This window comes from Esox lucius, chromosome 17, assembly GCF_011004845.1.
Source record: "Esox lucius isolate fEsoLuc1 chromosome 17, fEsoLuc1.pri, whole genome shotgun sequence".
Classification (NCBI taxonomy): Eukaryota; Metazoa; Chordata; class Actinopteri; order Esociformes; family Esocidae; genus Esox; species Esox lucius.
In genome coordinates, this window is record NC_047585.1 from 44,337,146 (window position 1) to 44,351,518 (window position 14,373).

At 41.9% G+C, this 14,373-nt stretch overlaps 1 protein-coding gene across 5 annotated transcripts in view; it reads left to right on the forward strand.

Annotated features, from left to right (window-relative positions):
- Positions 1-14,373, forward strand: part of LOC105016659 (myocyte-specific enhancer factor 2A) — a 55,923-nt gene that overhangs the window by 36,272 nt on the left and 5,278 nt on the right. For all 5 annotated transcript variants that reach the window (XM_020055147.2, XM_010880648.3, XM_010880650.3 and 2 more), the window contains 3 exons: positions 4,825-5,119; positions 5,384-5,464; positions 9,872-10,026. In XM_020055147.2, coding sequence (XP_019910706.2) covers positions 4,825-5,119; positions 5,384-5,464; positions 9,872-10,026 — 531 coding nt within the window. The remainder of the gene's footprint in view (positions 1-4,824; positions 5,120-5,383; positions 5,465-9,871; positions 10,027-14,373) is intronic.

A 14,373-nucleotide genomic window follows, 5' to 3' on the forward strand; every position in this document is an offset into this window, starting at 1 on the left:
TTCCAGAACAGCTTCAGTTTTTAGAATCGATGTGTCTGGAATGTAATTGAGGGTTTATTCACCATTCTACTGCAATACATTCCCTACTGTTCTGTTCAAAGTCACTCTCTTGTCTTCACCTGTACTGTCATCAGTACTGCCACCTGTACTGTCACCTGTACTGTTCCCTATAATGTCATCAGTACCGTCACCTGTACTGCCACCTGTAATGTCACCTGTACCGTTCCTTTTAATGTCACCTGTACTGTCACCTGTACTGTTCCCTGTACTGTTACCTGAACTCTCACCTGTACTGTCATCTGTACTCTCCCCTGTACTGCATGTTTTTGCTCCCGATCATGATTTAACCCAGTCATTCCTGTCAGCTGATAATTAATGCATGACATTCTCACCGCCTAATGAGAACTGAACTACTAACAATAATGGTTCAATAGAAATGTAATGTGTTCCAAATCTGGAAATTTTCAGTTACACACAATGTTATGACTGCTGAATACTCCATCATCAATTTTGTGACTGCTGAATACTCCATCATTAATGTTATGACTGCTGAATACACCATCGTCAATGTTATGACTACTGAATACTCCATCATCAATATTATGACTGCTGAATACTCCATCATCAATGTTATGACTGCTGAATACTCCATCATCAATGTTATGACTGCTGAATACTCCGTCATTAATGTTATGACTGCTGAATACTTCATCGTCAATATTATGACTGCTGAATACTCCATCATCAATGTTATGACTGCTGAATACTCCATCATCAATGTTATGACTGCTGAATACTCCGTCATCAATGTTATGACTGCTGAATACTCCATCATCAATGTTATGACTGCTGAATACTCCATCATCAATGTTATGACTGCTGAATACTCCATCATCAATGTTATAACTGCTGAATACTCCATCATCAATGTTATGACTGCTGAATACTCCGTCATCAATGTTATGACTGCTGAATACTCCATCATCAATGTTATGACTGCTGAATACTCCATCATCAATGTTATGACTGCTGAATACTCCATCATCAATGTTATAACTGCTGAATACTCCATCATCAATGTTATGACTGCTGAATACTCCATCATCAATGTTATGACTGCTGAATACTCCATCATCAATGTTATGACTGCTGAATACTCCATCATCAATGTTATCTATTATTTATTTGTAGCCAATCGACACCCGTGGTGGTGTACAGCTGACTATAGTTGCTGTTGTAAGATCGAGGTCTTACTAAACTCATTTGTTAGCCCATGGATGATGGTTCCTATCTTCCTGGACAAGTATCTGTAGCTGCTTCTCCACTACGGATCGTTAGATCTTGCTGCTTTTCCTAGCTGGCTAACTGGGTTAATCAGCATACTGACTACTGGACTCTAACGTGCAATGTAATCCTGGCCCTAATAGTTTTATGCTAGATCTTCGAACTCCCTCTGATTTTAAATCTAGAACTGGTCTTGGCATCTTTCATTTAAATGTACGTAGCCTGTTGTCCAAAATTTATGGAGTTTGGACTTGGGCTAAATCAACGGATGCTGATATAATTGTATTTTGTGAAACCTAACTCTGGAAGTCTGTTTGTATAAATGGATACAATGTATATCACACTGATAGAGTGAAGAATGGTGGTGGTGTAACAACATGTGAAGCGTAAAAGTTGAAATGTCCCAAACTATTTGTAAACAATTGGAATTTCTGGCCTTGCATATTGAGATTTCAAATAGTTTCTCATTAACTTTCGTTGGCTGTTATAGACCCCCCTGTGCAGCTGGGGATGCATTCTCTTCTCTCATGCACCTCATGTCTAAACTTCACTGTGGAGAAATAATTTTAGTCGTGATCTTAGCTGGTTTCGGCCAAAGCCGTTGTCTGTTGATTTTAAAATGTATTGTAACTCCATGAATTTTACCCAGTTGATACACACCCACTCGCCCAAATCCTAAATATCCTGAAGAATCTACTCTACTTGATATAATATTGACAAATGTGCCTCATAAATACTCTGCAATAGGTGTATTATTTTATGATTTGAGTGACCATTGTGTTATTGTAGCTGTTAGAAATGGTAAGATCCCAAAAACAAAACTGTGCTTAATTTCTATATTTTTTTATGTTTACTGAGCAGGCCTTTTTGTGATTTGTTTCATTTTGACTGGAGAAGGATTTAACTTATTCCTGATGTTGAAACTGCTTGGAAGTACTTTCACAACGGTTCAACTCAAATTATAAATAAACATGCCCCATTCCGCCAATTTAGAGTTAGAGGGTGTGATAATCCATGGTTTTCCTCTGAGCTTTCTTCTCTTATTCATGAGTGCAATCTAGTATGGGCCAAGGCAAGAAACTCAAATTCTGATGCTGACTGGCTTTTATTTAGGCAGCTGCGTAATAAATGTTCTTCGCTGCTCAGGAAGGCCAAATCGGAGTATATTTTATTAGTAATTACTGAAAACCTAAATGACCCTAAGATGTTTTGGAAAACTATTAAGTTGATTTCTGCCATCATGCATTATGAAGGACTCGATTACTGTGTATGACAAACCTCAAATGCTAAATTTAACAAACATTTTGTATCATCTGGTGAATTGTTTGATTCCATTACTGTTTCTGATATACCTTGTATGGAGGAACCTGTGATATCTGGTCAGATTTTCTGTTTTCAGTCATTCTCAGTCCAGGAAATCCATAAAGCTCTGAAGTCCCTAGATCTAAAAAAAACCTGCAGGTCCTGATTTTCTTGATCCATGCTTTCTGAAGTTGGCAGACTATTTTTATAGCTGATCCATTGATATACATGTTCAATCTTACACTGGAATGTAATGAAATACCAGAGATATTGAAGTTAGAATTTGTTTTACCATTGCTTAAAGGGGGTGATCCCTTTCTTTTAAACAACTATAGGCCAATTTTGAAGCTGTCACTAAAATCCTTGAAACCCTTGTTAGTGAACAGTTAAAGGAGTTTTTATATACTCATTCTATCTTATCTATGTATCAATCTGGCTTCAGGAAAAAGCATAGCACAGTTACAGAAGCCATGAAGATCTTAAATGACATCACTACTGCTCTGGATAAGAAATAACATTGTGTCTCACTTTTTATCGATCTCTCAAATGCTTTTGATACAGTAGATCACACTATACTGAAGCAAAGGCTATCAAGCATAGGTCTTTCTCAGCACACTGTTTCATGGTTAGCAAACTATGTGCACACAATTTAATTGACTTGCATTTGATTTATTGTTTGTTCTAAATGGTGTACCACAGGGCTCTGTACTGGGTCCACTCTTGTTCACTATTTATATAAATGATCTAGATAAAAATTTACAAAATTCTGAACTCCACTTTTATGCAGAGGACTGTTATTTATTGTTGTGCTTTGACCTTAGAGAGCTTTTCAACATTTACAAACTGCTTTTAATGCTGTTCAACATACCTTGTTCTCAATGTGGACAAAACCAAACAAATGTTGTTCTCTGAAATAAAAAAGAAACCTCTAAATCTTCCATGTATTACTACCTACCAGGGTAATGTGATTGAAACTTCATATAAATATCTTGGAATTTTTATTGATGATGACTTGTTCAATTTGCAAAATAACTTAAGTTAAAGTTGGGATTTTATTTGAGTAACAAGGCTTGTTTCTCTTTTAAAGCCAGAAAAAAACATATATCAGGAACCTTTATGCCTATACTGGACTATGGTGATATTTTATATATGAATGCCTCAGCTCAGTGTTTGAGATCTATTGACACCCTTTATCATGGAGCATTGAGATTTATCTTAAACTGTCAGGCACTTACACATCATTGCACTTTATATGCTGGAGTTGGATGGTCTTCCCTAGCATCCTGTAAACTTAGCCACTGGTATACCTTTGTTTACAAAGCCATATTGGGTTTATTGCCCTTATATTTATATTCATTTATCCGTAAAAATGTGGTGAATACTGTCTCCGCTCACAGGATGTTATTTTACTTACTGCGCCAACGGTCAAAAAATTTTGGGAAATGTGCCTTCATGTAATCAGATTGGAAACACCTTTCAAAATCATTTTAAACTAAAAGATATTGTCTTTCTTGGGATTTTTAATCCTTGTGGATGGACTTGGAATCTGACTCCCTTACTTGTCAATGTTTTTAATTATGATGTTTTAGCATCTGCAGAATAAAGGTGTAATTGTCTTATGGTTGTATTGTTTATACTTGTATTTGTTGTACTGTATTCTGAAACATTTTAAGTAACGACTTACGGCTGCCTATTCTTGGCCAGGATACTCTTGGAAAAGAGATGTTTAATCTCAACGAGCCTATCCTGGTTAAATAAAAGTTTAATATAAACAAATAAACAGTTATGACTGCAGAATACTCACTTATTTAATGTTATGACTGCAGAAAACTCACTTATCAATGTTATGACTGCAGAATACTCACATATTTAATGTTAAGACTGCAGAATACTCACTTATTAAATGTTATGACTACAGAATACTCACATATTTAATGTTATGACTGCAGAATACTCACTTATTAAATGTTATGACTTCAGAATACTCACTTATTTAATGTTATGACTGCAGAAAACTCACTTATCAATGTTATGACTGCAGAATACTCACATATTTAATGTTAAGACTGCAGAATACTCACATATTTAATGTTATGACTACAGAATACTCACATATTTAATGTTATGACTGCAGAATACTCACTTATTAAATGTTAAGACTACAGAATACTCACTTATTAAATGTTATGACTACAGAAAACTCCCTGTCTTCCACTAATGTCTCCATCCCTCTTCCAGCCCAGTGACCTGTCTCAGCAGCAGCAGATCTTCTCCCTGCAGCAGGTTCCTCTGCCCGTGTCCACCAGCAGCACCGGTCACTCCAGTTCCTCCATGTCCTGCTACATCCCTGGGGGCTCATCCTCCCAGGGGTCCCAGGGGTCCCAGGCCCAAAACCTTCCCAACATCCAGTCTCCGTGCCCGGGCTCCGGTGACAGGACCAGCAGTCTGCATTCCTCTTCCCACCACCACCACAGGAACCTGCAGCAGCCATCAACGTTGGCACAGCAACGACCACCCAGCAAAGGCAGTGCAGGTTAATTTGTGTGTGTGTGTTTGTGTGTTTGTGTAGCTTGGTATACATTTAGTTGAAAATCTATGATGAATGACAAACTAGTAACTTTCCATCAGATTAGACACAAAATATTTCCCTGTAATGGTCCATGATCAGAGCGTTGTAATTAACAATGCATTACAGATTTTTTGGGCCACTGGTTTTCAAAGTGGCGCTGGTTAGCCTGAACAGGTACCTTGTGTAGTGTGTCATGTGTGCCCTGTGTCTCTCTTCCTGGTTCTGTAGGGGGGATGCAGCACGGAGGCTCAGACCACTCAGTTCTAAATGGTTCTGGACATGGCCTTGGGTCTGACTCTAACCAGCCAGGTAAATCCCCCGGGTGGTGTTGGGGAATAATAATATTAAGTTAATGAGGATTTGCTGAACTTACTGTCATCACAATCTCACCGCACAATAAGCCAGGAAGCAAAGAAAGAGACGGGAGAAAAATGTCACGGGCGGCCTTTGCAGGCAGGGCATTACATTAATGGATGACCAGTCAGTGTCAGCAGAGAGGATGGAGTTGGGAGGATGGAGAAGTGAGGATGGAGTAGTGAGGATGGAGAAGTGAGGATGGAGTAGTGAGAATGGAGTAGTGAGGATGGAGAAGTGAGTATAGAGTTGTGAGGATGGAGAAGTGAGGATGGAGAAGTGATGATGGAGTAGTGAGAATGGAGTAGTGAGGATGGAGTAGTGAGGATGGAGTAGTGAGGATGGAGTTGTGAGGATGGAGTTGTAAGGATGGAGTTGTGAGGATGGAGAAGAGAGGATGGAGAAGTGAGGATAGAGAAGTGAGGATAGAGAAGTGAGGATGGAGTTGGGAGGATGGAGTAGTGAGGATGGAGAAGTGAGGATGGAGAAGTGAGGATGGAGAAGTGAGCATAGAGTTGTGAGGATGGAGAAGTGAGGATGGAGTTGTGAGGATAGGGAATAGAAAAAGCTGGTGGGATCACACCAAAAGGGTTTCAGAATCAGACCGGTCCAGAGCAGATCACCACCTGTGAAGCAATGCTTCTCCCCGGAGTCAGACTCCATAGAATAAAATTCCCACAACAGATGTGTAGCACCCACCTAGAGGGCACCATTGCACTCGGTAAGGCACTGGTAAAACCGTCCGGAATAGTCTGCCTTGAAGCTATCCTCTGGAGACAACTGCTCTAAACAACACATTCAGCATGTTCAGCCTGCCATTGCCAAACACCATGCCTTTTTCTTTTTTGTAAAATCAAAGCTGGCTAGCAAGTTTGCTTTGAAGTTACCTAGGATGTTAGCTAGGACGTTTGAATGTAACTTAGCTAGGAAGTTAGCTAGGAAGTTTGTTTGGAAGTTAACTAGGAAGTTTGTTTGGAAGTTAGCTAGGATGTTAGCTAGGACGTTTGAATGTAAGTTAGCTAGGAAGTTAGCTAGGAAGTTAGCTAGGAAGTTTGTTTGGAAGTTAGCTAGGAAGTTTGTTTGGAAGTTAGCTAGGATGTTAGCTAAGAAGTTTGGTTGGAAGTTAGCTAGGAAGGGAGTTAGGAAATAAGATGATTAATGACAGTTAAGCCTTTAGGAAAAACCTCAATTGTGTTGATAGCAAAAAATTACTGCAATCGAAAGTACAAAAAAATGATTAAATACTTACAGATGTACTCTAACAGATGTACTCTAACAGATGTACTCTAACAGATGTACTCTAACAGATGTACTCTTACAGATATACTCTAACGGATGTACTCTAATAGATATATTCTAACAGATATACTCTTACAATTATACTCTAACAGAAATACTTTTACAGATATACTCTCACAGATATACTCAAGATGTACTCTAGCAGTTTTACACCATCCTACGATGCTATTCCATCATTCTCCCCTCTGCTCTCCACTCATCTCTCCTCATTTCTCCTCTCCCACCTCTCCCCTCCTTTGTAATCTCTGATCCTCCTTTCTACTCTCCTCCTTTCACCTCGCTCCTCCCTTTGCTCTTTGTTTTTATTTCAGTAGTATGTTAGACAGTGACGTATTTCCCGAGCATTGGGCTGACTGGTGTGTTCTTTTTCTAAGAAGCTGGTCTCCAGCTGTCCGTGGCATGAAGGCTGTGATAATTGAATGATGGATTATACTAAGTGGGCTGCCAGAGTAGATGAGGCCTAGTGGAGATGGCGTGTGTGTCAGTCACATTAAGTCCCAGATGGCACCTTAATCTTTGTAGTGAATTGTTTTTGAGCAGGCCCCATAGAGAGTAGTGTACCTTTTGGGACTCACATTAGTTTTTTATGGTTATCTGGAGGAGAGACAAAAAAGCTCCATTATTCCGAAGTATCAAGTATCAGGCTTTAGGATCTGAGTGGGATCTGGGCTTTTGGGTCTGAGAGGGTTCTGGGCTTTAGGATCAGAGAGACAGACGTGCAAGTCACCCATGCCATGTGCACTAATGCACCCCCATACCATCATGGATGGTAGCTTTTGAACTGGGTGCTGATAAAAAGTTGGATGGTCCCTCTCCTCTTTAGCCCAGAAGATGCGGCGTCCATGATTCCCAAAAATAATTTCAGATTTTGATTTGACAGACCACAGGACAGTTTTCCTCTTCATCTCAATCTATCTTTAATGAGCTTGGCCTCAGAGAAGGCGACTCTGGATCTTGTTTATATATGGTTTCTTCTTTGCAATGGTAGTTTCAACCTGCGTTTGTGGATGCAGTGATGTACTGTTTTCACAGACAGTGGTTTTCGGGGTCCATGTTTCTGAGCCCATGCAGTGATTTCCATTACAGAATTGTGTCTGTTTTAATGCAGTGCCGTCTGAGGGCCTGAAGATCACGGTCATCCAATATTTGTTTTCGTCCTTTCTCTGGATTCTCTGAATCTTCTAATGATATTACTTACTGTAGATGATGAGATCCCCAAACTCAAAATGTCATTCTTAAATTGTTCCACTAATTGCCTGTGCAGATTTCACAGAGTGGTGAACCCTCCCTATCTTTACTTTTGAAAGACTCTTTTTATCCCCAATCATGTTACTGACCGGTTGCCAATTAACCTCATTAGTTGTTAAATGTTCCACCAGGTTGTTTTTCTAGAATTACACAACATTTCCAGTCTTTGCCCCAGTCTCAACTTTTTTTAAACGTGTTGCTGGCATCATATTGAAAGTGGCATATATTTTTCAAGAAACAAAAATGTGTTTATTTTTGTACTAATTTGTAATATTTGTACTATTTTCTATTGGATATAGAGTTTAAATGGTTTGCACATCATTGCATTTGGTTTTTCTTTACATTTTACAGAGCGCCTCAACTTCAGTGGAAACGGGGTTGCGTTACTGTTCTCAGTCTTAGTGCTTGTTGTTGATTTTGATTACGGTATGTTTTCGGTTCTCATGTTCATTTGAGTGCTTCTTGCCATACCATGTACGAAGCCCTACACAGCCAGTATATTGTTTGGAGGACTTGTGGAATGTTGTTCTGTGTCCCGGGGCAACAAAACGCTGTTCTGCTAGGACCAGACTGCTATAGTTAGACCACAGACAGGAAATGATTATGTTATCTGGGAAGCAGCATAAAGGACTGACATATGAAGCACTTATGTCTGCACGCAGAGAATATTCACATCATCATATGTCTATCTCACACGTTTTTATTATCTTTTATTTTAATATCTGCTTCCTCTCTCAACAATGTCTGGACAAAACACATTGTTCTGTCAGTGTCGATATTTCCGGAGAGGGAGCTCAGCCAAGGTAGAGACACACACACACACAGAATCATTGGATTAACACACACGCAGAGACCCAGTAGACAGACGGATGGCTGTATGTTAGTCAAGCAGAGATCTGAGACGCGGTGATGTGGCCTGACATTCCTGCTGGCATCTACAAACATCCCATTGATGAGGGCATGAAAGCCCTCTGGGCACAGGGATTTAAACATAGATCTCCCAGCGTCCCAGGGTGGGTCCTGGTGGCTCTCTGGATGGGAGACTGGACGCGGATGGAAGTGCTGGGCGAGTAGAGGGCCCTCTTCCCTTGTGTATCAAATCTCAAAGCCCCAGGGGCTGTGACTGGGACACTGCCTCACGTAGGTTTATTTTCTTCAGACGGGACATGAAACGGGTGTCCTGGCTCTCTGTAGCCACTAAAGATCCCATAGTGCCTGCGCTGGTGTCCTTGCTAAGTTTTTCTGTTGAATCGCCATTTGGGAATCAAATAATGCAATTGTCTGCCTGAAGTAATGAACAGAAGGCCTTGGATTCCCTCCGTGCTGCTCAACACCCCTGTAGCAGCCGAACTCTGTGATTCGTAAGGGGATTTAATACGGCTCCGATACAAACGGACACACAGTCGTTTTCAGGAACCTAGTCATACGATTCGCAGCTCAATTACTGGAGGGCGCAGCATCATGTCGGAGGTGTGATTGTTGAACATGGGCTTGGACGAGGTGAGGGGCTGACACAACTCAGTGGAATTACGAGACCAGCACAGTGAACATGTATATAGCATGTTCAGCTGAGCCGCAGTGGACGACGACCGTGGCGAGGGTTTTCGCTGAAAGAGCTGGGCTGGACTCTATGTTCCCCAAACCTGTCTGTACATATGCAGCGGACGCAGTGGGTTACACAGCCGGGCCACACTCAATGTACTGGTTAAGTAATACAGGTCAAATATACGTTCAGTAGTACAGCCCAGTTGTGCTTCAGTCGCTTGTCACATTGTAACTTGCTGAAAGCTGCATTCTATATGTGTGCTCCTCCAGGGAATGGATTCAGCCCTAGCGGAGCCTGCCTGGGGAAAGTCCTGCTGCCTAAATCCCCTCCTCCCACAGAGGGCAGTAGTGGGCCCAGCACCAGGAATAAGCCAGACCTCAGAGTGGTCATCCCTCCATCCAGCAAAGGAATGATGTTACCTCTGGTGAGACAGACCGACCAACCCTGTCTGTCTCTTTGTCTGTCTGTATCTATGTGCCCCAGCCCTGTCTGTCTGTCTGTCTCTGTGTTCCCAAACTCTGTCCATCTGTCTCTGTGTTTCCCTACTCTGTCTGTCTGTTGCCTGTCTCTGTGTTTCCCTACTCTGTCTGTCTGTTGCCTGTCTCTGTGTTTCCCATCCCTGTCATTCTGTCGCCTGCCTTTTTGTTCCCCAAACCTGTCTGCCAGTCTGTCTCTTCATTCCCCAATCCTATCTGTCTGTCTGTCTGTCTTTCTCTGTATTCCCCAGGCCTGTCTGTCAGTCTGTCTCTGTGTTCCCCAGTCCTGTCTCTCTACCTGCCTGTCTGTCTCTGTGTTCCCCAATCCTGTCTGTGTCTGTGTTTCCCATCCCTGCCTGTCTGTCTGTCCCTTTGTTCCCAACTCGGTCTGTCTGTGTTCCCCAGCCCTGTCTGTCTGCCTGTCTGTCTTCGTATTCCCCAACCCTGTCTGTCTCTGTATTCCTCAATCCTGTCTGTCTCTGTATTCCCTAACCCTGTCTGTCTCTGTATTCCCCAATCCTGTCTGTGTCTGTGTTCCCCAATCCTGTCTGTCTCGGTATTCCCCAATCATGTCTGTCTCTGTATTCCCCAGCCCTGTCTGTCTGTGTTCCCCAATCCTGTCTGTCTCTGTATTCCCCAATCCTGTCTGTCTCTGTATTCCCCAGCCCTGTCTGTCTGTGATCCCCAATCCTGTTTGCTTGTCTGTCTGTCTGTGTCTGTTTTCCAGAACCATGTGACAGCAGAGAATCAGTGTTGTTTACTGGTTTGAATGGTTTGATATTGTTCCTCATCTGATTCCTGGAGGAGGAGTCAAGTTAGGGATGGTCTGATATCATTCCTCATCTGGAGGATTCAGTTTAGGGATGGGTTCTGTAAATACAGGAGCCAACCCTGGTTACTGGGAGGTTCTCACGCAGATGGCATCAGACGGGAAAAGATAGAGGTTTACATGTCGATATATGTTTGTGTGTGGGTGTGTGTGTGTTTGGGTGAGTCTAGGTAACATGCATAGACTGGCTGTGAGTTCCCTTGTGACTGCAGGTCTGCATAACATAACACTGTGCCAAATTACTCTGTTTTGAAGAGCCCTAGTTCTTTGTACACCTCTGAAGTGTCTTGGCAGTTCTAGAACAGTCTCTGGAACAAGAGTATTTATTCACTTTATTTTCCAAAGCTGGTTCATGTCTCGACCACAGACTCAGACGAAGTGGAAGTGGATAGTTTGGATCCTGGGTGGACCCGTGTCCAGGCCTGTAATAGTCCCAACCTACTGTTGGAGAGATCATGCCACTGGACATTAGGGCGTAACGTGCCACACTCCTGAAAGGGGCCAGTGAGGTACTCTCTGTGTGAGTGTGTCTGTGTTGCTTGAGGTCAGTTTGAGGTCAATCTAAAGTTAGCCGGACTGCGACCCAAGACAACTTGGAATAATGTCTGTGTATGTGGGTGTGTGTGTGTGTGTGTGTGGTTGTGTGTGTTGGTATAAACCAAGTCTTCTTTTGGTTTTACAGAGACAACATTTGCATGTGCATGCGCACACACACACACACACACACCTTACACAAACACACACGCACACTAAAACAGTGGTGTTTATTGTGGTGTTGTGTTCCACTGAAAACGTCTTTATTTTCAGGCTGTAGTGATTGGCTGAGATTGCAGACTGATGGGTGGAAGGTTCCCTGTCACCTCATTCCCCCACTCTCTTTTATTTAAACTGATTTACTGGCATCGGAAGGAATTTATTTAAATCTTTTAAATCATTTCTGAATTTCATAGGGGCGTGGGTTTTTGTCACATTCTGTGTGTTCTTGGTTGGTAAGAGGACCCCAGACCTGACAGCCAAAAAGGGCAACGAGTTCTGTGACTGATTGGAGGACTCATTAAGCTGTATTCTAATTGGGATGTTTCTTTTGATGGGGTAGAACTCCTTCCTGGCCTTGTCTCCGGTTTGGGTCACTGTTCCTTTGTTTGCTCTTTGTTTCTGTCTCATTTTTCTCCACTTTCTCCATGTCTCCCCCCCACCTCTCTCCCTCTGTCTCCCCCAACTCTTTCCCTCTCTCATCCCTCTCTCTCTATGACTGCTTAAGAGGAGGAGAAAACGTATAACTCTTCTTAACCTTTCACTCCTTTCCTCCTAAGCAGCCAGAGGTGGAGGGGGCAGCTGTGGTAAGTGTGGTGGATGATAGAATCTGACCTCTTTTTAAACTCTTCAGAAATGGAAACACCCCAGTAAAAACTCATCACCAGAGAGAATAACAGGTGTGTCCCTTAATCCCTGTTAATCATCAGCCAGGAGTTAAACTTTTTAACTAGCTTTAACTTTTAACCAGCTTTAACTTGTCTTCAGCGGAATGTGGGGTTCAACTTTAACAAGGCCAGGAGTAAATCTATAACTTCTCTTCACTTGCCAGGAGTAGAGCTTTAGCACAATTTTATTGGTCAGGAGTAAAGCTTTAACTAATCTTCATTAGCCTGGAATAGAGCTTTGCCTGCTCTTCATTGGCCAGGAATTGAGCTTTAACCACTCCTCATTGGCCAGGTGTAGAGCTTTAACTCTTCATTGTTCATGCTGGTTTGTGAATTAATTGTAGTATTTGTTCTTCAAAGTGCTAGTCTTTTCCTGTTTCAATAGCAGTCGCTTTTTAACTGTTGGGCAGCTTAGATATAGCCTAGTGGCCCGCACAGAGAACTGCTGTTTTATAGCCTGGTGATCCACACAAAGAACTGTTGTGTTATAGCCTGGTGGTCCATACAAATAACTGCTGTATTATAGCTCGGTAGTCCACATAGAGAACTGCAGGCTTATAGCCTGGTGGTCCACACAGAGAACTGCTGGCTTATAGCCTGGTGGTCCACACAGAGAACTGCTGCGTTATAGCGTGGTGGTCCACACAGAGATGATATCATGGAGGAAGGGGGTGCAGGAAGAGGATACAAGCTCTTTGGGTTCCTCTTCCCTTTTCCAGCGGGTGTATGACCTAATTTCTGATTAAGTCATCGACAACAACACACTGCCTTGAATGAGTTCATCTGGCTCGGTGTGTTACAATGTACTGCAGAGGCAACATGGTGATGAGTTTGCCAGGCTTGTTTTATTACTCAGGCGATTGAAACAGTGTTGTAGTTTGTGTGGGGTTGTGTGTGTGTGAGGGGGGGGGAACTAGTGTTTTTTTGTGTTTACATTTCCGGTTGGTGTTATTTAACAGTGCTGCGAAGCTACAACCCTGTTTCCAAGTTGGGGCGCTGTGTATAACGTAAAGAAATAGAGAATACAATGATTTGCAAATCATTTAAACTCTCTATTCCATAGAAAATAGTACAAAGACAACATATCAAATGTTAAAACGGAAAGGTTATTGTTTCTTGAAAAATGTACTGTCTGGGCGCTTTGAATTTGATGCCAGCAACACGTTTCAAAAAAGCTGGGACTGGGGCAACAAAAAGACTGGAAAAGTTGTGTAATGCTAAAAAACTAACTAGTAGAACATCTAACAACTAATTAGGTTAATTGGCAAGATGTAAGTTACATGATTGGGTATAAAAGAACATCCCAGAGAGGATGAGTCTTTCAGAAGTAAAGATGGGGAGGGGTTCACCACTCTGTGAAAGACAGTGCAACAATTTAAGAATAATGTTTTTCAACTTAAAGATGCAAAGAGTTTGGGGATCTCATAATCTACGGTACATAATATCATTGCAAGATTGAGAAAATCTAGAAATCTCTGTACGCAAGTGACAAGGCCAAAATACTGTATTGGATCACAGTGATCTTCGGGCACTGCATTAAAAACAAACTGCATGGGCTCAGGAACACTTCTGAAAACCATTGTCTGTGAACACAGTACATTGCTGCATCCACAAATGCAAGTTAAAACTCATTCATGCAAAGAAACAAGTATATATAAACAACATCCAGAAATGCTGCCACCTTTTCTGGGAGCAAGCTCATTTAAGATGGACTGAGTCAAAGTGGGAAACTGTCCAGTGGTCTGATAAAATAATTTTTGGCAATCATAAAGAGGGCTAAAGAGGAGAGGGACCCTCCGGTTCACAGTTCAAAAGCCAGCAACCGTGGTGGTATGGGGGTGCATTAGTGCAAATGGCATGGGTGACTTGCACATCTGTGAATGCACCATTAATACTGAACGATATGTACACGTTGTGGAGCAACATATGCTGCCATCCGATAACGTCTTTTTCAGGGAAGGCCTTGCTTATTTCAGCAAGACAATGCCAAATCACATTCTGAATGTATTCCAACAGCATGGCTCTGTAGTAAATTAGTCCGTGTG